The sequence below is a fragment of the Schistocerca americana genome, chromosome 5 (genome assembly GCF_021461395.2).
Source record: "Schistocerca americana isolate TAMUIC-IGC-003095 chromosome 5, iqSchAmer2.1, whole genome shotgun sequence".
NCBI lineage: Eukaryota > Metazoa > Arthropoda > Insecta > Orthoptera > Acrididae > Schistocerca > Schistocerca americana.
Genome location: NC_060123.1, coordinates 229664235 through 229691006, shown reverse-complemented (window position 1 = coordinate 229691006; position 26772 = coordinate 229664235). Strand labels below are relative to the sequence as shown.

The following is a 26772-nucleotide window of genomic DNA, read 5'->3' as shown; positions in this document are numbered from 1 at the left end:
CCAGGTTTAGGACCAGTGTGTCTAGCACACAAACAGGTTGGTTGCTGGTACTCAACTGGCCTGCTCCTAACCAACACACGGCCATCACTGGCACAGAGGCAGAGCCAGCTTTCATCAGAAAACGCAGTAGACCTCCACGCTGCCCTCCAATGAGCTTTCGCCTGACGTCACTAAAGTCGGAAATGGAGGTGGTTTGAGGTCAGTGGAATGGACGCTACAGGGCGTTTGGCTCGGAGCTGTCTTTGAAGAAAGTGATTTGTAAGACTTCATTGTGTCACTGTGGCGCCAACTGCTACCCAAACTGCTGCCGCAGAGGCAGCATGATGCGCCAGAGCCATACGCCGAACACAATGGTCTCTCCTGTCGATAGCGCTACGTGCCCGTCCGGAGCCCAGGCTTCTAATGACCGTCCATTCTCGGGACCACCACTGCCAGCAATCATGTACGGATGCTACATTCCTGCCAATCCTTTACACGACCTTGTACCTCAGTGAGTTGCTGATAGTGGCGTCTTCGTCGCCTTAAAGGCATTCTTAACTAACTTCAACTCACCACGCCAGTCTCAATGGTAACTAAGGCTCATTACCGTTACAGCGTGTATTTAAAGCAAACCTGATTTGCGTCCTCATAGTGGCGCTAGTAGCGCCACTCTTTTGCAACTGGAGTGAAATTTGAATAGACATCGTCTTTCAGATGAAGAAACAACCAACTTTCGTTTACGTTGCAATTTTTTTCCGTCATTGTATATCAAGATACGATTACAGGTCCTACGACGCATTTTCCAACATACGCCAGTAATTGCCAACGTTCATAGCTGCTGAATTACGACACGGATTTTTTTAAATGAGGCTACATACATGAATGAAACGTTCTCCGTTTTCCAGCCGCGTCAATTCGAATAAAATCCTCGAGCTTGGCTCATAGAGCCAAGATTATCTCTGACGACGACCACTTACAGTCTGAATTGCAGAACTTAAAACGTGTTTTCGGGGGAAATGGATACAGCAAAAGAGACATCGAAAACGCTTTCAAGGCCCGCTGACGAAAGACACCTTGTGAATCAGTAGAAGAGACCAAACGGACTGTATTCCCGCCATATTGTGGAGCAACTAGCAGCAAGTTAGGACGTCTGGCCAGCCGCGGTGGCAGAGCGGTTCTAGGGGCTTCAGTCCGGAACCGCGTGACTTCTACGGTCGCAGGTTCGAATGCAGCCACAGGCATGGATGTTGATGATGTCCTTAGGTTAGTTAGGTTTAAGTAGTTCTAAGTTCTAGGGGACCTCAGATTTTAAGTCCCATAGTGCCGTTTAATCTGATTTAGGACGTCTGCTGCAGAAATATGGGCTAAGACCAGTGTTCTGGCCCGCCCCCAAGATACAAAATATGTTGCGCCCTGTTAAAGACGACTTGCTCTTCGAGTGCCCGGAGTGTATGGTGTACCCTGTGAATGCGGCACCATGTATATTCGACAAACAATTTGCACGGTTGCAGAGCGTTGTACTGAGCACAAGCGCCATATAAAACAAAGGGAGCTTGACAAGTCGGCCATAACGGAGCATTGCCAAGAAAACGGACATAAAATAAAGTTCGAAAATACAAAAGTGTTGGCTCATGCGTATACATATTGGGACTCCGTTATAAGGGAAGCGGCCGAGATTCGTTTAAACAACAACAATTTCAACAAAGACCAGGAATACACACTCAGCAGGGCATGGGAGCGGGCGTTGGACATCGAAAGAAAGCAAAGACAGATGCGCGACGCGGGAGCGGCAGTTTCGAACGTGGCGCCTACCCCTGGCGCCACCTGACGTCGCCGGTGCTGCCACGGGCAATAGCTCCGCTAGCTGCCCGGCTCGACTTACGCACGCGCGCCACATTGGGTCGATCTGATTGGCTCCTTATGATGTCATCATGCCTATATAAGAAAGAAACCGTAGCAGCCCCATGTACGTCACCATCCATAACACGGATTCCTACACCTTTTTCCCCTCTGCCGGTGTGCCCCAAGGTTCCGTCCTCTTCCCTCTTCTGTACCTTCTGTATACGGCGGACATGCCGCCGCTTTCATCCCCCATCCACATTCTCCAGTACGTCGATGACACCGCCTTCCTTGCCCTCACCCCCACCCTGCAGCGCTCCCAACACCTTCTCCAGTCCCATCTTGACCAGTTCACCACTTGGTGCAACCAGTGGTTGCTCAAGGTCAATCCTTCCAAAACCCAGGCGATCATTGTAGGCAAAACCACCCCTTCCTTCAACCTCCTCGACTTCAATGTCACCATCTTTGGCCGTCCTATCGCCCTCACCCCCACCCTTAAGTACCTTGGCGTCACCCTTGACCGCCGCCTCTCCTGGACCCCCAATCTCTGGACAATCCAAGCCAAGGCATGCTCCCAACTCCGTCTCCTCAAGCTCCTTTCTGGCTGTACATGGGTCTGAACCCCTCCACCATCCTCCACACCTATGAATCCCTCATCTGCCCTATCCTCTGCTACGCCCACCCTGCCTGGATCTCCGCCCCTCCTACCTTTTACAAATCCCTTCAATCCTAGAATGCCATGCTCTTCGCCTAGCCTATCGCATCCATCTCCCTTCCCCCATGCGGATCCTGTACGACCTTATTCCGTTCCCCCATCTCCTCCTTTTCCTTGAGCGGATACGGATCCTCTACACCTCCCGTAAACTAGATCCTCCTCACCCGCTTGTCTCTCACATCCTCTCCCACCCCCATCCGCTGTCGTGCCTGTATTTCCACATCCCACCTGCTCTCCATCTATCCACTCTCCATACCATCTCCCAAGGTGGCTTCCGCCAGCTCCCCCTCCTGATGATGCCCTCCTCCCCTCTACCTACCCCTCCTATCAACTTTGATCCTCCCCTCCCACTTCCTGTGTTTTTTTCTCAGGGCACCCTCTCTCCCTTCTCTCTCCCTTCCCTCCCTCCTCCCTTCCTCCCCCGGGCTTCCCCTACCCCCCATACCTTCATTCCTCCCTCCATCTCCCCATCCATTGGCATCTCTGCTCTCCCCTCTCCCTCCCTCACCACCTTCTTCCCCTCTTGGCAGGGCCTTGGTCTCGCACACGTTAAGTGGACATTCGCGCGCCAGAGATCATCGCCATCGGCTTAGTGTATGTGCCGTCGTGTTTGTGATTCAGTGTTTTTCCCCGCCCACGCTCCTTCGTTCACATGTGTCGTCTAAATCATCAGTGTTTGTGTACAGTGCCGACAGTTTTCTTGTTTTTCGTCGAGTGTGAACGGCTTCGTGTTTTTTTAATTATTGTATCTACTGTTTTTTAATCACCATTATGTTACTTTTCTGTCTTCATTGGTTTTCTATTTTATTGTACTGCTTGTGGCTGAAGAGCGCAGTAAAATTTTTACGCTGCCAGCCCACCTTGTATGAGGTGCAAAATCACAATTAAAAAAAAAATATAGCAGCCCCATGGTCGAACACCGGACGTCGGAGGACGACCTCGTACGCAACTTGGGCAACCAAGTGCACTGGCGCCCGACCACAAGGTGGCCAGACCTGATGCTGGTGTAAAGAAACGCCGCAAAATGAGCCAGAAGAACTGCTAGCAGCAACGCAACCGTAAGGACGATTCAGACGAGAAGACAACATCTGACACCCCCCAGGAAGAAATAGGAAATGTGTGATCCGCCCACCCTACATATCACTGGAGTATGAAACTCCGTGAATTGTGAAGCAAGCAAGAAAGCCCCGGCAGTCAGTGAACTCCTGACGACGATGGCGGAGATGGCCATCGAAAACTTGAGGATTTTATTCGAATTGACGCGGCTGGAAAACCGAGAACGTTTTACTCATGTATGCCGTCGCGAAAGACTCCAAGGACACGAGGCTACATACCTTATTTTCCAGAACGGCTGCCGTATACAAGGTCAACCGCTCGTGTAAGCAGTGCGGTTTGACGCTGTGTAGTTCCCTTGCGTGAAACTAAATGCACTGGTGTGTAAAACTTAAAGGCAAAAGTAACTTTCGCATGATTTGTCACTACCAACTAACATAGCTGGATGAAACTTGGGCCATATACTGAAACATCTGCTACAATGTAGTGCAGAAGGTAACTGAAAGAAATACGCAAGGAGACGAAAAAAATGACACCTTGCTTCAAAAACAATAATTACGTAAAGTCAGCGCGATACATGATAGTCCCCTAGACATTACAAACGGCGGGACATGCTGCTTAATAGGGTGTATGAGCACAAGTTTGGTAAGGAGTGCTGGTGGTAGGGTGTTTCGTTCCTCCACCAGCGCGGGTGACGACAGCTGCATGGGCGTTGCTGTATGTGGGCATGCTGCCATACATCTATCCAACGCATCCCACACGCGTTGGATGTGATTTAAGTAGGGGGAACAAGCAGGCCAGTGCATTCGCCGAATATCCTCTCGTTCCAAGAGCTACTCCATTTGCGCTGTTCGAAGCGGTCACGCATTGTCTTGCATAAAAAAGAAGCCAGAGCCGCTTGCACCCCTGAAAAGACACAAAGGGGAAAGAGTACAGTGCAACAATAGCGTTGAAACTTCCTGGCAGATTAAAACTGTGTGCCGAACCGAGACTCGTACTCGGGACCTTTGCCTTTCGCGGGCAAGAGCTCTACCAACTGACCTACACAAGCACGACTCACGCCCCCTCTGCACAGCCTTAATTCCGCCAGTACCTCGTCTCCTACCTTCCAAACTTCGCAGTTGCTCTCCTGCATTATATCTTTCTTCCAGAAGTGCTAGTTCTGCAGGGCATTCAGGAGAGCTCCTGCGAAGTTTGGATAGTAGGAGGCGAGGTACTGGCGGAATTAAAGCTTTGAGGACGGGGCGTGAGTCGTGCTTGGGTAGCTCCGTTGGTAGAGCACTTGCCCGCGAAAGGCAAAGGTCCCGAGTTCGAGTCTCGGCCCGGCACACGTTTTTAATTTGTCAGGAAGTTTCATATCAGCTAACACTCCGCTGCAGAGTGAAATTTGATTTTGGAAACATCCCCCAGGCTGTGGTTAAGCCATGTCTCCGCAATATCCTTTCTTTCAGGAGTGCTAGTTCTGCTAGGTTCGCAGGAGAGCTTCTGCAAAGTTTGGAAGGTAGGAGGCGAGGTGCTGGCAGAAGTAAAGCTGTGAGGATGGGGCGTGAGTCGTCCTTGAGTAGCTCAGATGGTAGAGGATTCGTCCGCGAAACGCAAAGGTCCCGAGTTCGAGTCTCGGTCCGGCACACAGTTTTAATCTGCCAGGAAGTTTTATATCAGCGCACACTCTACTGCAAAGTGAAAATCTCATTCCGTCAACAATAGCGTTATTGGTGAGTGTACCGTGTTCAAAGATGTGGACGTCAGTACGCCCATGCAACATTATGCGTCACCATATCATAACATTCGCATCACCAGTGCTTGTACACACCCTCATAACGAGAGAGGTGGGAACACGTCACTCGCCCAGGGACATTTTTATGGATGACAATGCGCGACCGCATCGAACGGCGCGGGTGGAGGAGTTCATGGAACGAGAGGACAATCGGCGAAGGGACTGGCCTGTCAGTTCCTCCCACTTAAATGGCATTGAGCACGTGCGGGATCCATTGGAGCGAGGCATTGTACCAACTCCACATCCAGGAAGGACCATCCAGCAGTTTTCAACGGCGCTGGTGTAGCAATGGATCGCCTACCCCAACAACTCATATCCAATCTTGTGTCACGTTGCAGACCATGTAATGTCGTCCATGGTGATGACACCACATTAAGAGCCCTGTCCTGCCGTTTGTAATGTCCGGAACTATCATGAATCGCGGTGATTTCAGTGTAGTTATTGCTTTGAAACAAAGTATCATTTAGAATGAGATTTTCACTCTGCAGCGGAGTATGCGCTGATAAGAAACTTCCTGTCAGATTAAAACTGTGTGCCGGACCGAGACTCGAACTCGGGACCTTTGCCTTTCGCGGGCAAGTGCTCTACCAACTGAGCTACCCAAGCACGACTTACGCCACGTTCTCACAGCTTTAATTCCGCCAGTACCTCGTCTCCTACCTTCCAAATTTCGCAGAAGCTCTCCCGCATACCTTGCAGAACGAGCAAGTTCAAGTGGCTCCGAGCACTATGGGACTTAACGTCTGAGTTCATCAGTCCCCTAGAACTTAGAACTACTTAAAGTGAGCTAACCTAAGGACTGCACACACATCCATGCCCGAGGCAGGATTCGAACCTGCGACCGTAGCAGTCATGCGGTTCCAGGCTGAAGCGCCTAGAATCGCACGGCCACACCGGCCGGCGCAGAACTAGCACTCCTGGAAGAAAGGATATTGCGCAGACATGGATTAGCCAAATCCTGGGGGATGTTTCCAGAATCAGATTTTCACTCTGCAGCGGAGTGTGCGCTCATATGAAACTTCCTGTCAGATTAAAATTGTGTGCCGGACGGAGACTCGAACGAGACCCGAGTTCGAGTCTCGGTCTGGCACACAGTTTTAATCTGCCAGGAAGTTTCATATAGTATCATTTCTTTTCATCTCATTGTGTGTTGCTTCCAGTTACTTTCTGTGCTCTACTGTAGCAGTTTTTCCCTTGCGTGGTCCAAATCTCGTCGAGCTTTGTTCGTTAGCAGTGACGCATCATGCGAGAGTTACTTTCGTCCTTAAGCTTTGCACCCCATTGCAGAAACAAGATAGTAACACTGCAAACAACAGTCCTACCATTAGGAGAAGACACCCCACACTTGTCTGTCCTACTTTACTAAATGTAAACAAACTCGCAATTCAGGTACGTTTCGTATGTTTATTATTATGACTATCATATCAAGAATTCGAATTTTGACGCTGAGTGTTTACGCATGCTATAATGTGATTCCGGACAAATAATACCCCATCTCTTGATGCCCACTTTTTCAGAGATGGTTGCAGGACTCAGCTGTTCGATACAGGATGTCAAATCAAACACCTTTCAGCCCTCTAGTTTTCAGACTTATTTTATTGGAAGTGACCGCTATAGCAAGCAGAAATCTACTAATACCAGTATTTCTGGCCCCTGTTTTGACCAAAACCGATGTGGAATCTTCCTACACGGCGGTCAGGGGCCTGAAGATGGCGTAGTAAATCCCCAAAACTGGTGGAAAAATAAAATAAGTTTGAAAACTAGACGGCTGAAAGGTGTTTGATTTGGCATCTTCCAATAATACTCCGCGTTGAACTCCATTAGAACTTGTCGTAGAACACGCCCGTTTTATGCGGTATTTCATGTCTACAGGAGTAGTATACGGGTGTATTATGCTACCCACAGGAAACACAATAAACAACTTCAGCGTGCAAACGAACTTCTCCCTCTCTATGATAACGTACGGCCTCACACAAGTCCGCGCACCTGAGAAGAGCTCTCAAAACTTTATTGGATTGTCCTTCTCATACACCCTGCAGGGCGTACCTTTCGAGGTCCATATATTAGGCCCAATGAAGAATGCACTCTTCGGGAAACAGTACGTAGTTGATGGGGGAGTTATTGATGAAACAAGACGTTGGCTCCGACGTCGACCTGTAGAATGCTACCATGAGGCCATATACACTATGTGATCAAAAGTATCCGGACGCCCCCAAAAAATATACTTTTTCAAATTAGGTGCATTGTGCTGCCACCTGCTGCCAGGTACTCCATATTAGTGACCTCAGTAGTCATTAGACATAGAGAGAGAGCAGAATGGGGCGCTCCGCGCAATGCACGGACATCGAACGTGGTCAGGTAATTGGCTGTCACTTGTGTCATACGTCTGTACGCGAGATTTCCACTCTCCTAAACATCCCTAGGTACATTATTTCAATGTCATAGTGAAATGGAAACGTGAAGGGACACGTACAGCTCAAAAGCGTACAGGCCGACCTCGTCTGTCGACTGACAGAGACCGCCGACAGTTGAAGAGGTCGTAATCTGTAATAGGCAGACAACTATCCAGACCATCCCACAGGAATTACAGACTGCATCAGGATTCACTGCAGGTACTATGACATTTGGGCGGGAGGTGAGAAAACTTGGATTTCATCATCGAGCGGCTGCTCATAAGCCACACATTACGCCGGTAAATGCCAAACGACGCCTCGCTTGGTATAAGGAGCGTACACATTGGACGATTGAACAGTGGAAAAACGTTGGGTGGAGTGATGAATCACGGTACACAAGGTGGCGATCCGATGGCAGGGTGTGGGTATGGCGAATGCCCGGTGAACGTCACCTGCCAGAGTGTGCAGTGCCAACAGTAAAATTCGGAGCCGGTGGTGTTACGGTGTGAACGTGTTTCTCATGGAGGGGGCTTGCACCCCTTGTTGTTTTGCGTGGCACTATCACAGCACAGACCTACATTGATTTTTTTAAGCACCTTCTTGTTTCCCACTGTTCAAGAGAAATTCGGGAATGGCGACAGCATCTCTCTACACGATCTAACGCCTGTTCATAAAGCGCGGCCTGTGACGGAGTGGTTACACGACAATAACATCCCTGTAATGGACTGGCCTGCACAGAGTCCTGACCTGAATCCCACAGAACACCTTCAGGATGTTTTGAACGCAGCCTTCGTGCCAGGCCTCACCGACAGACATCGATACCTCTCCTCAGTGCAGCACTCCGTGAAGACTGGGCTGCCATTCCCCAAGCTGCCTCCCAGCGTCTAATTGAACGTATGCCTGCGAGAGTGGAAGCTGTCATCAAGGCTAAGGGTGAACCAACACCATACTGAATTCCAGCATTACCGATAGAGGGCACCACGAATTAGTAAGTCATTTTCAGCTAGGTGTCCGGATACTTTTGATCACATAGTGTAGCACTCCTAGTAAGGTAGCCGTAAGCCGTCGCATTTAAAGGAAATTATGTTGAAATATAGGGTTTAGAACCAAATGTGAAATAATCTGGGTTAAGTTAAGTATCAAAGGTGGGTCAGATATGATAGTCGGATGCTTCTATAGACCACCTGCATCAGCAACCGTAGTAGTTGAGCGCCTCAGAGAGAACCTGCAGAACGTCGTGAAGAAGTTTCGTGATCATACTATTGTAATAGGGGGAGACTTCAATCTACCAGGTATAGAATGGGATAGTCACACAATCAGAACTGGAGCCAGGGACAGAGACTCTTGTGACATTATCCTGACTGCCTTGTCCGAGAATTACTTCGAGCAGATAGTTAGAGAACCAACTCGTGAAGCTAACGTTTTAGACCTCATAGCAACAAATAGACCGGAACTTTTCGACTCCGTGAATGTAGAAGAGGGTATCAGTGATCATAAGTCAGTGGTTGCATCAATGACTACAAGTGTAATATGAAATGCCAAGAAAGGAAGGAAAATATATTTGCTTAACAAGAGTGATAGGGCACAAATCGCAGAATATCTGAGTGACCACCATCAAACGTTCATTTCTGAGGAAGAGGATGTGGAACAAAAATGGAAAAAATTCAGAAACATCGTCCAGTACGCCTTAGATAAGTTCGTACCGACTAAGGTCCAAAGCGAGGGGAAAGATCCACCGTGGTATAACAATCATGTACGAAAGGAACTACGGAAACAAAGAAAGCTTCATAGGTTTAAGAGTAGTCGAATCATAGCTGATAAGGAAAAGCTGAACGAAGCGAAAAAGAGCGTAAAGAGAGCAATGAGAGAAGCATTCAACGAATTCGAACATAAAACATTGGCAAACAATCTAAACAAGAACCCTAAAAAGTTTTGGTCATATGTAAAATCGGTAAGCGGATCTAAATCCCCAATTCAGTCACTCGTTGACCACGATGGCACCGAAACAGAGGACGACCGAAGAAAGGCAGAAATACTGAATTCAGTGTTCCGAAACTGTTTCACTGCGGAAAATCGTAACACGGTCCCTGACTTCAGCCGTCGCACGGACGCCAAAATGGAAAATATTGAAATGAACGATATCGGAATTGAAAAACAACTGCTATCACTTAGTAGCGGAAAAGCATCCGGACCAGACGAGATACCCTTAAGATTCTACAGTGATTATGCTAAAGAACTTGCCCCCTTTCTATCAGCAATTTATCGTAGATCGCTGGAAGAACGTAAAGTACCTAGCGACTGGAAGAAAGCGCAGGTCGTTCCCATTTTCAAGAAGGGTCATAAATCAGATGCGAATAATTATAGGCCTATTTCGCTTACGTCAATCTGTTGTAGAATAATGGAACATGTTTTGTGTTCTCGTATTATGACGTTCTTAGATAATACAAATCTCCTTCATCATAACCAACATGGATTCCGCAAACAGAGATCATGTGAAACTCAGCTCGCCCTATTTGCCCAAGAAATTCACAGTGCCGTAGACACTGGCGAGCAGATTGATGCCGTATTCCTGGACTTCAGGAAGGCATTTGATACGGTTCCGCACTTACGTTTAGTGAAAAAAATACGAGCTTACGGAATATCGGACCAGGTTTGTGATTGGATTCAGGATTTCCTAGAAGAAAGAACACAACATGTCATTCTTAACGGTTCAAAATCTGCAGATGTAGAGGTAATTTCGGGAGTACCGCAGGGAAGCGTGATAGGACCTTTATTGTTTACAATATACATAAATGACTTAGTTGACAACATCGGTAGCTCCGTGAGGCTATTTGCAGATGACACGGTTGTCTACAAGAAAGTAGCAACATCAGAAGACTCGTACGTACTCCAGGAGGACCTGCAGAGGATTAATGCATGGTGCGACAGCTGGCAGCTTTCCCTAAACGTAGATAAATGTAATATAATGCGCATACATAGGGGCAGAAATCCATTCCAGTACGATTATGCCATAGGTGGTAAATCATTGGAAGCGGTAACGACCGTAAAATACTTAGGAGTTACTATCCGGAGCGATCTGAAGTGGAATGATCACATAAAACAAATAGTGGGAAAAGCAGGCGCCAGGTTGAGATTCATAGGAAGAATTCTAAGAAAATGTGACTCATCGACGAAAGAAGTAGCTTACAAAACGCTTGTTCGTCCGATTCTTGAGTATTGCTCATCAGTATGGGACCCTTACCAGGTTGGATTAATAGAAGAGATAGACATGATCCAGCGAAAAGCAGCGCGATTCGTCATGGGGACATTTAGTCAGCGCGAGAGCGTTACGGAGATGCTGAACAAGCTCCAGTGGCGGACACTTCAAGAAAGGCGTTACGCAATACGGAGAGGTTTATTATCGAAATTACGAGAGAGCACATTCCGGGAAGAGATGGGCAACATATTACTACCGCCCACATATATCTCGCGTAATGATCACAACGAAAAGATCCGAGAAATTAGAGCAAATACGGAGACTTACAAGCAGTCGTTCTTCCCACGCACAATTCGTGAATGGAACAGGGAAGGGGGGATCAGATAGTGGTACAATAAGTACCCTCCGCCACACACCGTAAGGTGGCTCGCGGAGTATAGATGTAGATGTAGAAAAGAGTGGGGAACAATATGGTACATTGGAATCATGAATAAAACCAACCTTCTTACAGAAAAAAGTGCTGCATTACTTATTGGACGCCCCTCGTAGCTTAAAGTTCTTTTCTTGTAATTTAATTTGTGAAAGAAACTTTCACTTTTTGGATTAGATGTTTGCATTGGGGTAAATATGTCGTTTATCTAATAGACAAATACGTTAAGAAATGTAGACGGTATTCTTCCCATAGAAGTTTCATAAGTATCGCAGACTCAGTCAAGGAATTTATGTCCTTTAACAGTAACACTGATTCTGGGAACAACTCTACATCCGGAATCGAATGGTGCATCCTGCCTCTCAGGAAATCCTCAGCATAGCCTAAGCCACATATCTTATACGAAAGAACTTTCATTAGTAGGCGTAGAATGTTTTCAGAACCCATGCTAGTTTCCATGAGAATGCCCTTCATTTAATGGTAGTTTAATACGTTTAAACTCAGATTATTTTCGGAATACGGGAGTCTTAAACATATCGGATTAAAAAAGATGTAAGATAACTATGTAGTCTGTCGCCCCTGCTGTTCGGTCTATACGTCGAAGAAGCAATGGTGGAAATAAAAGAAAGGTTCAAGATTGGAATTAAAATTCAAGATGAAAGGATATCAGCGGTAAGATTTGCTGATGACATTGCTATCCTCAGTAAAAGTGAAGAAAAATCACAGGATCTGTTGAATGGAACGAACAATGTAATGAGTACAGAATATGTATTGGGAGTAAATAGAAGAAAGACGAAGGTAGTGAGCAGTGGCAGAAATGAGAACTGCAAGAAACTTTACGTCATGATTAATGGTCACAAAGTAGATGAAGTTAAGGAATTCTGCTAACTAAGCAGCAAAATAATCCATGACGAACGGAACAAGAAGGACATCAAAAGCATACTAGCACTGACAAAAAGGACATTCCTGGCCAAGAGAAGTCCATCTGTAGAAAATATAGGCCTTAATTTGAGGAATTAATTTCTGAGACCCTACGTTTGAAGCACAGCAGTGTATGGTAGTGAAACATGGACTGTGAGAAAACCAGAACTGAAGAGAATGAAGCATTTGAGATGTGATGGTACACAAGAATGTTGAAAATTAGGTGGGCTGATAAGTTAAGGAATGAGGAGATCCGGACAGAATCTGAGAGGAAAGGAATATAAGAAATACACTGGCAAGATGAAGGGACAGGGTGATAGGACATGTGTTAAGACATCAGGGAATAACTTCCATGCTACTAAAGGAAACTGTAGAAGGTAAAAACTTTAGTGATAGACAGAGACTGGAATACATTGAGGACGTAGGTTGCAAGTGCTATTCTGATATGAAGAGGTTGGCACAGGAGAGAAATTAGAAGCGGGCTGTATCAAACCAGTCAGACGACTGACGATTCAAAAAAAAAAGTAAATAAAATTTAAAAAAATAAAAATAAAAACAGCAAATCGATGTCTCTCCATGTGTACGAGGTGCGACAATAAAGTAATGAGACTGATTTTCTTTGCAAGATGTGGCAATCCTGCAGGCTTGCGTAGGCACAATTTCTTTGACCTTGGTCTATAAGCTGCTTCTAGTCCAAGCGGCACATCGATGCAAGTGCTCAGTCGTGAGTTGTGCTATAATAAGTTAACACATGTTTGTGTCTCTCGTCACAGAAATCAGACCGCATAATATTGCGCAACGGTATGTCATTTCTTTTTGCGTTAAATTGGGTGGAAACGCGACGACAACTTACGATAAGCTTCAGAAGGCTTTTGGAGAGGAGGTTATGTCAAGAGCTCAAGTTTTTCGTTGGTATAAAATGTTTAGTGGAGGCAGAACGAATGTTGAAGATGAAGACCACAGTGGACATCAACCTCACAGACAAATGTCAACTTGGCCAGGGTACGTGAACTCGTGAGATCTGATCGAAGATTATCTGTGAAAATGATTGCAGAATTACTGAACATCGGTCGAAAAACGGTTCGTCTAATAATAACTGAAGATCTTGGTATGAGAAAGATTTGTGCAAAAATGGTCCCCAAAAATCTTACACCACAAAAATGGTTCAAATGGCTCTGAGCACTATGGGACTTAACTACTGAGGTCATCAGTCCCCTAGAACTTAGAACTACTTAAACCTAACTAACCTAAGGACATCACACACATCCATGCCCGAGGCAGGATTCGAACCTGCGACCGTAGCGGTAACGCGGTTCCAAACTGACGCGCTTAGAACCGCACGGCCACACCGGCCGGCTTACACCACAACTGCGAAGACACGGAAAAATGTGGCAGCCGATCTGTTAGAGCAAACGGAAATCAATCCAGAATTGTTGAGCGGTGTTATGACTGGTGATGAAAGTTGGTTCTTTCAGTACGATCCAGAGACAAAACACCAAAGTTCGCAATGGTGCTCAAAGGGATCACCCAGACCAAAAGAAGCTCGCATGTCAAAGTCAAAAGTGAAATTCATGGTTGTGTACTTCTTTGATTCCAAGGTAACTGTTCATAAAGAGTGGGTGCCTCGTGGACAAACGGTTAACCAATACTACTGTAAAGAAATTTTAGAAAGACTTCGTAAAAGAGTTCGTGTCGGTGCCAACACTGCTGATAATTGGATTCAGCATCAGCAATTTTTAACCTCAAAACAACTTTCAGTACTACCACAGCCACATTATTCACCAGATATAGCTCCGTGCGACTTTTTTCTATTTCCGAGAGTCAAAACGGCGGTCAAGGGACACCATTTTCATACAACACAAGATGTCGCAAAAGCGGTGACGAGGGTCCTGGTGGATATCACAGAAGATGAGTTCCAGAAATGTTACCATCAATGACAGAAGCACTGAAAAAAGTGTGTGCACTCAGAAGGGAGCTAATTTGAAGGAGACAACACTAAACTTGACTAAAACGGTAAGCAACGTTTTTTTCACATCAGTCTCATTACTTTATTGTCGCACCTCGTATTGGTTGAACTTTTGAACTCGGGTTGAGAACTGGTGCTTCCTGAGAAGACAGAGTATGCTCGTTGTGAACTTGGCGGTGCTTTTATCACGGGAACAGATGGAACCCGTCTCAGCGAATGCTAAGCTGGCCCCTACGTGACTGATAATGCGTGTCAGTGGTATTCTCAAGTCAGCGAGCATTGTTCTCCTGCAGTGCAAGATAACGCAAGGATTACTTTATCCTCGCCTTTAATTCCGAGACACTAAAGATCGCAGCGATCTGCTGACGGTTGCAAAACCGGCAAGTGCGGAATGGCGATACGGCTCGCTGCAAACGATTTGGTGCACAGGCGGTGTTCTGTCATGGCACGTCACTGACGATCAACTCTCCGTTTCGGAATATAACAGCCAGAAAACAGTCAGGTAAGCTCTGTTGATGAATCGTGTGAATGCTGTGGTTCGGATTACGTCTTACTGCTACTTCACAAGAGGTTGACGTATTTTCTAAATATCTACCAGTGTCGTGCGTTAGACGTATGGCAGGTAATTGGCAACGCTGACAGGAATACTATTCGCGCAGTCCAAGCTGACATTCACCGCGGTGGCTAATGGGAGCGATAATAAAGGCATTTACCATTTACAGTCGCTCCCAATAGCCGAGTGTCAGCTTGGATTGCGTGAATAACACACTCTTTGGATCAGTGAAGTTATCAGGGATAAGATAACTTGTACTGCAACCAGCCTGCAGGGGCGATTCGATAAAAATTTTCAACAATGTCCTCCCCTATCCACAGTCATTACCTGCCTTTTCTTGGGCTCTTGATAAGGTCTTTACAAACAAATCTAAATCTAGTGATCGTGGAAATAGGTTGTTTTTAGGGTTGCGTACCTCACTCGGTAAAAATGGAGCAGTTATAGGATCACTGTGTTGTCCGTCTCTCCGTTTGTTAATACTCATTTTTCTCAGTAATGGGAAGAGGTATCAAGTTGAAATTTGTGTCAAATACGCAGGTCTATCGTCCCTTGGCGGAGTAAAAAATTTAAGCTTCTCCGTCAATACAGTAGAAAGGTACGGCCATTTATGCCATATATTTTGATACTCGCGAATTAACTCATCAAAACCTGTAGATGAACACATTACATAATACGTTACTGTGTTCGCATTGAACACTCAGAGCGTGAGTCCTTCTCTGACATGTCCTTTTTCTCTTTTCAAATAAGTGCTACATATACATTCGTTTGTGGTAGAAAAAAATTATGAATGTTAACAGCATGGTAAAAATTAAAAGAAGAAGCAATTCATTAGCATTTAAGATAATTCCTGAGATCTTTAGAGGCTATTTATTAAATCGAATAGAAGAATGAAAATATAAAAGTTCTGACATTTTTAGTTAACTAAAGGAACTTTTTTTAATTCTGTAATTTAACAATTATTCACTTTTCGTCGGGAAAAGCAGGACGAATACCAAAATACCATCTAATTTTGTTTTGACGTGCAAAACATAAGACACTGCTTAACTGGGTAGATTGTATGTGATACGTAAAGAAAGCTTATCGGTAAGTAAATACATTTTAGAAAATATTCCATGAAAGTAGCTGAAAACTAAAAAGGTGTTCAGAATTTTTATGTATGCAACTTACAAGAAAAATAAAAATTTGTGTGTGATACAAAAGAGAAATATTATATTAATAATATCACGTATAATTCCTATTCTTCAGTACACATACTTATAATTTTCCCTAGGATAAGAAACATGATCACATTTTTCTACTCTTTAACTCAGAAAAATCTTTCAAAATAGGAACAGAATCTATTGAGACTAAGTCATTACATGTAGAGTGTGAATATACTTCATTCACTAGATAACAAATTAGGGGCTACTGCCATTTTATGTAACCTGTTAAAAGCCTTTGACTGTGCTAATCACGTTCTCTTAACTAAATTAGAATATTACGGTGTCACTGTCAGTGCTGCAAAATGATTCGAGTCTTACAAAACTAACAGCAAGCAGAGGATGTCGTTGCGAAATACCTATGGAGTAAGAAATCAGCCTCCATTTGACTGGAAATTATTTACATTTGTTGCTCCTCAAGATTTCATCTTGGGTCCGTTGCTTTTCACTGTGTTCTTTAATGACCTTTCGTCTGTTACATTGCCAGATACTAAGTTTGTTTTGATTACGGGCAATACAAACATTGCAATAAATAGCAAGTCAAGTGCAGATTTAGAAATGGCTGCTAATCAAATTTGCACTTACATTAATAAATGGTTTAAAGCTAATTCACTGTCATTAAGCTCTGAAGCACCCACTACATGGAGTTCAGAACCTGTAAGAGATTTTCTTCCAGCATGTATCTAACGTATAAAGACATGCTGATAGAAATGGCTGTCAGTGTTAAATTTCTGGGATCACAACTCGATAATAAATTCAGTTGGGAAGGGAATACCACAGAATTTCTGAAGCGCCTAAACAAGTCTGTATTTGCAATGCGATTAATGTCAGGTGTAGGAAATATAAATATAAAAAACTTGCATACTTTGCTTACTTTCATTATGTTATGTCACATGGGTTCATATTCTTTGGTCTCTCGTCACTGCGCAATACTATTTAGAGGGCAAAAACGTGTAATGAAACTCATTTGTGGAATTAAGTCAAAAACATCATGTAGAAACCTGTCCAAGGAACTGGGTATTCTAACCACTGTTTCTTAGTATCTTTATTCCGTATAGAAATTTGTTGCAATTAATACATCTCTATTTCTAGCCAACAGCTCAATATAGAGTATCAATACTAGAAATAAGAACAATACATGAAAACCGCATACCTTAGTCCAAAAAGGGGTCCAATATTCAGGATCACTTATTTCCAATAAATTGCCAGAGACCATTGAAAACTTGATTTCAGATAAAGCACAGTTTAAACAGAATTTGAAAGACTTTTTGGTAGGTAACGCCTACTCCATATATCAATGTCTTAAGAGAAACTGTTGTCCAGCTTAAGTAAAAATGTCTATTAGCTTTCAGTTTTGACTGCACTTGGTCACAACACTCAAGATTAAGTATTTTGTGTACGATATATTTATTAAAAGTGTATTAATTCTGTAAATATTAGCAGTTCCAGTTTACTGCAATGTATTCATATATCTTGAAAAGCTGCTGACAAATTATCAGGAAAGTGAGTATTATATTCAAATGTTCTATGTTCTGTTTTTTTGTTATAATTTCTGACATGTTCCACACCCACAAGAATCATTTCATTTTTGGGTCTACGGAACGAAAACTGAATCTAATCTAATCAGTGATTAAATTTGGCTGTCCAATCAAGGGTACTAGAGAAACTGTTGGCTTAAAATACGTTCTGTGTTGATAAAGGCTCCTTTGACCACTAACTGCAGCTACACAGTGCGTCACAGGATGAATGATCAATATGCAGGAATACGATAGGAACGATTATTCGAAGCAAAAAACGTCGAGTAAACATGGATGCTAAAGTGCCTACCTTAGGAGTTATGAGCATCTCTTCATATCGATAGTATGAAACAAATCTCTGGTACTGCAAGCTCTTCGTTTCACATATTTTGAAAGGAGATAGTACGGATCAAAACAATGAAAGATTGTCTAGTAAACATGGACTCTAAAATGCTTACGTTAAGAGCTATGAGTATTTGTTCAGTAGACGAGACGTGCTTCACAGTAGGAAGAGAAAAGGGCTCATAGGTCTTAAGGTATGCACTTTAGAGCCGGTGTTTACTGTACATTATTTTCTTATCTTAGTTCATACTGCCACTTCTTGAAAATATGGAAAGCAAAGACTTGGCAGTAGCAGAAATTTGTTTCGTAGTATCAAAGATAAAGAAGAGCTCATAGCTCTTAACATCAGCGTTTTTAAACCCGTGTTTATTAATTTTTTTGTTTCGAATGATTGTTCCTGTCATATCCCTGAGTACTGACCTGCTCCTGGGACACCCTGTATGTAAAGTCAAGATGATTTGTAGCTTACAATGCTACCTCCACTGAGGGCCACTTTTGCCGACTCGAAGCCCCAGCGGCCCACGACGAGGAGAGAGGCGGATTCCATGAAGCGAGAACCCGAGACTGGACGCTAGAGCCATTCTGCAACCACACAGGGGCTAGGCTGGAGGATACCCTCGCCTCGCTGAAGAATGGACAACGCACGAAGAGCTGGCGGACAAACAGAAGCGTGCCGAAAACTGATGGACCCCTGCAGCCACTAAGACAGAGCGAAGATAAAGCGTCAAGAATGCACAAGCGGAGGCGTCAGAATCTTCTGGTTCGCAGCAGCTGTTTTTTCCTGCCTTAGAAAGCAAGAACACGTCGAGAATTCCAGCATCGCACAGGCACTGGGAAGGAAAAAACACAAAACACCAAGAAATCGCACAGGGAGTCGTGTGAAACTAAAGAACTGCGATAAAAAATCAGTCAGCTTGAAAAAATGTTTTTTTTTTTAGGCAGCAGGGACGTCCCTTATAAATCACGAACACCAGCAGATTCTGAGACGATACACAAACATGAGACTGGCCAGAGCAGAGGAAACCGTTACAAAGAAGTGTTGTGTGGTTGCTTTCACAACAACTTAGGAAAGCCAAAACAGATCGAAACAAGCGACCAACGCTGGGAACAGCCTTGACTGTGAAATCGTGAGAAAGACGCTAATTCTCGAGTCACACTACAGCCCAACCAAGATAGACGATTTCCATCCTGCGCTGGGAGACCTAGTCATGAAACTGCCATCATTCACTGGGCGGCACTGCAAATTTAATCCGCCAATGACAATGTCGAGGAAGAAGGAAAATTTCGAGGAGTCGTTGAGCTTAGAGATGGATGAGGAGTGAAGCTGGAAAAGGGAGAGTCGGTGAGACAGCGCGGAAGCAAGAGGACACGAAGACTACTCCTTGGATCTCCAACATCCGCCTTCTGACCCCACGATAACGCTGCTTTGGCTACGGCAACACACGGTGACTTGGCAATTGAGACCCTCAGGGTCCTCGCTTCACACTGATGAGAGCGGCTGACTCACGCCACACAACTACGAGGTGACACGCCGTACCGACAGAGCGCCTGCCGCCGTCGACACCAAAAAATAACGCCCATGAAGAATGATTAGATGATTCATCCCCCTCCCCCTCCTTTCCTTTAATAGCCAGTAGTGTCCACGCCCAGTCAAATCGGCCCTGAGATATGTAATTTTTCTAAATGTATGTAAAAGTTACTGAAAGTACAGTCATTTCATGTTTTATTCATTCAAGCAATGGCTTCCATTTATTTATCAATCCCTTAATCTTATAACCTTTTGTTATTTGAGTTTCCTTGTTTATTGAAGTCACACATCACCACCCAGTAGGAGACAAGGTAATTACTGATCTGTAGGTCAGTTAATACGAGGGTAATCCCAAAAGTAAGGTCTCTTTTTTTTTTATAAGTGCATAGACCCGTTTATTTCTACAATGGTTTACATCAGTTTATAGCTTGAACATTTAGCTATTTTTCGACATAATCACCGTTTCTGTCGATGCATTTTTGTAGACGCTGCGGCACTTTTTGTATGCCCATGTCATACCAGCTCGCCGCCTTGCTGTTCAGAAAGTTATGAACCTTCACCTTGTCGTCGAAGCTGAATCGCTGGGACCACAATTAACGCTGACAGGTACTGTGAGACTTTGAAAAACTCAAACGGTCAATTCAGAACCGGAGAAGAGGAACGTTGAGCAAGGGCGTACACATTCTGCACGACAAAGCTCGCCCACACATCGCTCAGCAAACCGTTGCTCTCCTGCAAGAGTTTCAGTGGAACATAACCACCCACCCACCCTATAGTTCTGACTTGGCGCCCAGTGACTATCACCTGTTCCCCAGGTTAAAAGACCATATGGCCGGAAAGCGATTCAGCTCCGGCGACGAGGTGAAAGAAGAGGTTCATAACTTTCTGAACAGCATCGCGGCGAGCTGGTATGACATGCGCATACAAAAACTGCCATAGCGTCTACAAAAATGCATCGACAGAAATGGAGGTAAGGCGAAAAATAGCTAAATGTTCAAGCTGTAAAATGATGTAAGCCATTGTAGAAATAAATAGATCTATGTACTTGTAAAAAAATAGGAGACCATATTTTTGTGGTTACCCTCGTAGAAGAGCTCGCTAAGAATTCTCGATTCATTACATTTTGGCGCCCAGCGTGGGGCAATCTCATTAGTCATCTACATGCCATTTGATGTGGGAGAGGAAAATATGTTAGTGATGGCTTTGTGAACTGCAGAGCCAAAGAAACTGGTACACCTGACCAATACCGTGTAGGGCTCCCGCGAGCGTACAGAAGTGCCGCAACACGACGCGGTATGGACTAAACTGTCTGAAGTAGTGCTCGAGGGAATTGACACCATTAATCCTGCAGGGCTATCCATCATAAATCCATAAGAGTACGGGGAGGGGGGGGGGGGTGGAGATCTATTTTGAACACCACGTTGCAAAGCATAGCAGATATGCTCAATAATGTTCATATCTGGGGACTTTGGTGGCCAGCGGAAGTGTTTAAACTCAAAAGAGTGTTCCTGGAACTACTCTGTAGCAATTCTGGACGTGTGAGGTGTCGCATTCTCCTGCTGGAATTGCCCAAGTCTGTCGGAATGCACGTTGGACATGAATGGATGCAGGTGATCAGACAGGGTGCTTACGTACGTGTCAGCTGTCAGAGTATAATCTAACCGTATCAGGAGTTCCTTATCACTCCAATTGCACACGCCCCACATCATTACAGAGCCTTCACCAGCTTGAACAGTCCCCTGATGGGTCCATGGATTCATGAGATTGTCTCCATACCCGTTCACGGCCATCCACCCGATACAATGTGAAACGAGACTCGTCCGACCAGGCAACATGTTTCCAGTCATCGAGTCAAATGTCGGTGCTGACGGGCCCAGACGAGGCGTAAAGCTTTGTGTCGTGTAGTCAGCAATGGTAAACGAGTGGGCTTTCGGCTCCGAAAGCCCATCGATGATGATTCGTTGAAAGGTTCGCACGCTGACACTTTTTGATGGCCCAGCATTGATACCTGCAGAAATTTGCGGAAGGGTTTGTACTTCTGTCACGTTGAACGATTCTCTTCAGTCGTCGTTGGTCCCGTCCTTGCAGGATCTTTTTCCGGCTGCAGCGATATCGGAGATTTGATGATTTACCGGGTTCTTAATTTTCATGGTACACTCGTTAACGGTCGTACAGGAAATTCCCCACTTCATCACTACCTAGGAGGTGCTGTGTCCCATCGCTCGTGCGCCGACTATAACAGCACCTTCAAACCCACTTAAACCCTGACAACCTGCCACTGTAGCAGCAGTAACCGATCTAACAACTGCACCGGACACTGTCTTGTATAGGTGTTGCCGACCCTAGTGCCGTATTCTGCCTGTTTACATATCTCCTTATTTCAATACGCAAGCCTATACCAGTTTCTTTGGCGCTTCAGTGTAATATCAGATAATGAGCTTCGTGGAAAACTTCCATCAAAAAGAATGGGCGCTGTGATAACAAATCGGGACGGAAAGGAAAATTTTACGTTTCAGGACAATATTTGATACTGAAGTCAGTGGCGGCTCTTAACCACACATTACTTCTGGTTTGCGGACACCCACATGTTTTTGCTTACATTATAGTATGCTTCCACGCTTGTCCATTTTCGCCATTAATAATTATACAGCCTGCGTACAGATTTTGTACTTGAGCGCCTCTGACGCCCCTCTCAGCTCAGTTTGACGCCTCAGGAGGCCGCTTGTGCCTTAAACCGGCTCTGATTATAGATTTTAATGAAGTTTTTAATCTTTCGCAGGTTGCCTGAAACCGACGAAGGCACTCCACTTCTGTTGCCTGCAGTCCCACGTACCTTTCGGCACCAGATCAACATGAAGTTCCACATCAAAGGACTGTCAGACCGGAAAGTAGTGGTGGACGTCCTGGCTGTTCTCTTCGGGATCGGAACATGGTTGGCGATCAACGGGATGTACGTCCAGTTACCACTGCTCGTCCAGACGCAGCCAGAAGGGTGGAACCTGCCCTCGTTTATTTCCATCATCGTACAAATTGCCAACATCGGGCCCATCCTGTACGGCTTGACGCAGAAGTTCCTCCCAGGCAAACTGCGGGACAGTTTCATTATTTACGGATTACTGATAATGGGGACCATCGCTCTCTTGCTCATGGCTCTGCTGTACCAGGAGACGACGTACATCGGAGGTGAGAAGCGCAGTACGTCTCTACTGGTGCTGACGTTCTTCATTGCGCTCGTCGGCTGCACCAGCTCTGTGCTCTTCATGCCCTTCATGAGGAACTACAGAGAGACGTACCTCACCTCCTATTTCGTCGGCGAGGGCCTCAGTGGTTTCTTGCCGAGTGTGTTCGCACTTATACAAGGTGTCGGAGGCAACCCGACCTGTGTCAACCAAACTGTCGTGAATGCCACCAACCCAGACGAGTCTTATACGGTAGTCGCCCCCTACACGCCTCCTCCGAACTTCTCGACTACCGTTTTTATCTTCATTCTTTTCGCAGTCCTCGCCATTAGCACAATTTCTTTCGTGCTTCTAAATAATTTGAAAGTGTGCAAAGGTGAGAGAGTCAGATCGCAAAGAGAGCAGAAGGCGGAAAAGTCCGTTAAAGATGGCAGCGGAGAGGGCAGCGCTGGACCGCCAGCTAGCCAGCGGTCAGACTTGCAAGAAGTGACTCGACTTCCACGCCGCACGTACGTCTACTTGATGGTGCTGGTGTCGCTGGTGGCGGCTTTCGGGAACGGCGCGTTCCCCAGCATCCAGTCCTACTCGTGCCTGCCGTACGGGAACGTCGCCTACCACCTGGCGGTCAGCCTCTCCGCCATGGCGAACCCTCTGGCATGTTTCCTGCAGTTCTTCCTGCCGAAGACGTCAGTGAGGACAATATCCGCGCTGTCAGTGGTCAGCGCCGCCTTCACCGTCTACATCGCCGTCACCGCGCTCATGAGCCCGTCACCGCCTTTGGTCGGCCACGCGGGTGGAGAGTTCCTCGTGGTAAGCACTAGCCTCTACAACGCAGCGCCACTACCACTATAAACAGAGTTCAATAACACCTGTGGAGTTTGGAAGGTGGGAGACGAGGTACTGGCAGAACTGAAGCTGTGAGGACGGGTCGTGAGTCGTGCTTGGGTTGCTCAGTCGGTAGAGCACTTGCCCGCGAAAGGTAAAGGTCCCGAGTTAGAGTCTCGGTCCGGTACTGAGCTTTAATCTGCCAGGAAGTTTCAGTGTTTAATAATCTTGCACTGTACTGAAAGCACGTCATAAAGTACAAAATACATGTAACGTTTCAGGCAAGCAGGGAGTGTGGCGTAAAATCAGCCCATGACAATGAACTTGCTGTAACGGACGTATTGTAAGTTGATATCCGGATTCAGTAAGATAATTTAGAATTGTTGTAGTTTTGGGTCCCAAGGCTTGTTTGCTGTAGCATTATACGTTCATCTGCCGTGTGCAAGCCTCTCCACTTCTTGCACAGCCATATGAATCTAAAACTTCCTGGCAGATTAAAACTGTGTGCCGGACCGCGACTCGAACTCGGGACCTGTTCTGCAAGGTTCGCAGAAGAGCTTTTGTAAAGTTTGGGAGGTAGGAGACGAGGTAGTGGCAGAAATAAAGCTGTGAGGACGGGGCGTGAGTCGTGCTTGGGTAGCTCAATTGGTAGAGCCCTTGCCCGCCAAAGGCAATGGTCCCGAGTTCGAGTCTCGGTCCGGCACACAGTTTTAATCTGCCAGGAAGTTTCATATCAGCGCACACTCCGCTGTAGAGTGAAAATCTCATTCTGGAAACAGCCCCCAGGTTGTGGCTAAGCCATGTCTCCACAATATCCTTTCTTCCAGGAGTGCTAGTTCTGCAAGGTTCGCGGGAGAGCTTCTGTAAAGTTTGGAAGGTTGGAGACGAGGTACAGGCAGAAGTAAAGCTGTGAGGACGGGGCGTGAGTCGTGCTTGGGTAGCTCAGTTGGTAGACCCTTGCCCGCCAAAGGCAAAGGTCCCGAGTTCGAGTCGCGGTCCGGCACACGGTTTTAATCTGCCGGGAAGTTTCATATCAGTGCACACTCCGCTGCAGAGTGAAAATATCATTCTGGCAAATGAATCTACATACTCTAGTGAACCCTTGATCTTACTGTACGGTTTTATCCCTCCCATTCCCCACCAACTCTTCTACACTACATGACCCTCTCACTTCCTTGATGCCTCACGCTGTGCACTGTCAACTGATACCTTCTGTAAGTCAAGAGGTGTCTTAATGATTCACTACTTCCAGATACTGTTTAGTGTTCCTTCATTAGTTGTTCTATCTACCCATCTAATGTTTATCATTCTTCTACTCGTAACATCAAATATATTCTCTGTTCTACCACCGAGCAGACCACTACCGCAGGAGCAGGTTAGTGACCTCAGCTACATTTTTCTTCTGTTATCGAGCCTCTATCCTCCCCAAAAGTGGCTCCTTTCGCTGGAAAAAACGCCCTACGAAACAGTCAACTGCTTATACGAGAGTTTCCCAGAAAGTGCTGCACCGCATTTTTTTCTTCAACAATTCTTTATTGAACGTAATGAGAATTACACACACGAAAGAATGGTGTTTTATCTACACACCCTATTTTTCCACGTAATCTCATCCCGTTCTATGACCTTTCTCCAGCGCTAAACAAGGGCGTGTATCCCCTGTCGGTACCAATACTTGTCCTGGTGGCTCCGCCAGTGCTTCACTATGTGAATTACCTCCTCATCGTCCTCAAAATCTCTTCCACAAATGGCATCCCTTGATGTCGCTAACAAATGGAAGTACGAGGGGCCTAGGTCAGGGGTGACAGCCGTGGATGGTCTCCCAGACTGCTTCAAATTGTGGAGCTCCGCCGAACGCCTTCTGATGACCTCACCCTCCCTGCCCAGCGACTAACTGTACTTCTGTCGACAGCAGATGCCCCATAGACTTTGCAGAAGCGTTTTTGAACATTCCCCACAGTTTCTTTTTCTGCAGTGAGAAATTCAATGATGGCGCGTTGCTTGGAACGTACATCACCTACAGACTCCATTTTGAAACTGTCCTGCAGGTACGCTATCTGTCGGAAGTGACGGAAACTTAGCGCGCTCACTCTGGAGGATTCAGATAATACATATGTAACGTTTCGCATTCGTAGCATTGATTTCACCTAAGAAAAGAAATGCGGTGCATTATTTTCTGGGCAAGCCTCGTATATGTGGTGTCTGCTCTTGCAGACAGGTTCGGATGAGCAGACACCATATATATATGAGACGGCCAATAATCTCTAATAGTGCCGATACACATCAGGCTCGAACTATTACGCGAATCAGCGAAATGCTGCTAGTAATGAGGATAATCGGCAAGGAGTACTATATTAGCAGTGTGTGAATAAGTTGAAGGTTTGGTTCTAATGGGAGGCATACTAGGGTAGTCTGTGTGGTTCCAATAACCACTGTGTTCGGAGGACTCGATACCTGCACAGTAGCTCAGCATACCCATGTAACAAAAAAAAAAAAAATCGAGTGAAGGGTCAAAGATGAACTTGAACGGATGTCGTGTGATGTCCGCTCCGACGAAATGCAACGAACAATAACGAACAAAATGGAAAAATGTCTCGCTACCGAATACATTTAAAAGAAGTGGTCAGAACATCTGCCTAGTAAGCAGGAAACCCGGGTTCGATTACCGGTCCGGCACAAATTTTCAACTTTCACAATTGATTCCAATCAATGCCTGCTTCCAACCAATGTCTGTGATTCCTTTGTGTCCAGAGTCAACTGCTTGTCGCCAGTGCATGAGTCGTCGACCATAAACAGCTGCTTCTAGCTGATTTGGAAGAGACAATCCTCTAAACGTAACTAAACCTTGTAGTACATACACGGGAAAGTGAAACCAAAATTAAATTAAGCAAAATCTGGACCCTGCTCCCATTTTAGGGAAAATGGATGAATCAGTTTGGTTTCCAAGGACGGGCATAGTCATGGTCTTGGGAAAGTCCAGTATTAAGCAAAATTTGCAAATATTTGTTGTAATTGGTGCTGACTTAGTTCTTGTATTGGTAGTAGCGCTCCTCCACCAAATACAGTTTATAGTCACCTAGGGGGGTAGCCGTCTTTGAACACAGGAAAAATAGTTGATTTCCGTGATTTCTTTTCAAATAAAATAATAGGTAATATCAAATTTGTCGTCATAGTTTTATTCCTTGCACTTACTTCATCAAGAAATCATTTCTATGTCCACATCGGACGCTCCCTGTTGCAGCTGCACGAAGTGGAAGGACCCCTTGCAGCCGGAACATCGGTCTTCGACTGGAATTCCCGTAGCAGCCCTGTTGTACATGTAACAAAATAATTATTCCTAAGTCTTGTAGATATACTTTCTAT

General features: G+C 45.5%; 1 protein-coding gene across 1 annotated transcript in view; it reads left to right on the top strand.

Annotated features, from left to right (window-relative positions):
• LOC124615775 (solute carrier family 52, riboflavin transporter, member 3-A-like) overlaps positions 1-26772 on the top strand; it is a 102223-nt gene that overhangs the window by 24720 nt on the left and 50731 nt on the right. Inside the window, exon 2 of the mRNA XM_047143874.1 lies at positions 22188-23397. Within this exon, the coding sequence (XP_046999830.1) occupies positions 22188-23397 (1210 nt within the window). The remainder of the gene's footprint in view (positions 1-22187; positions 23398-26772) is intronic.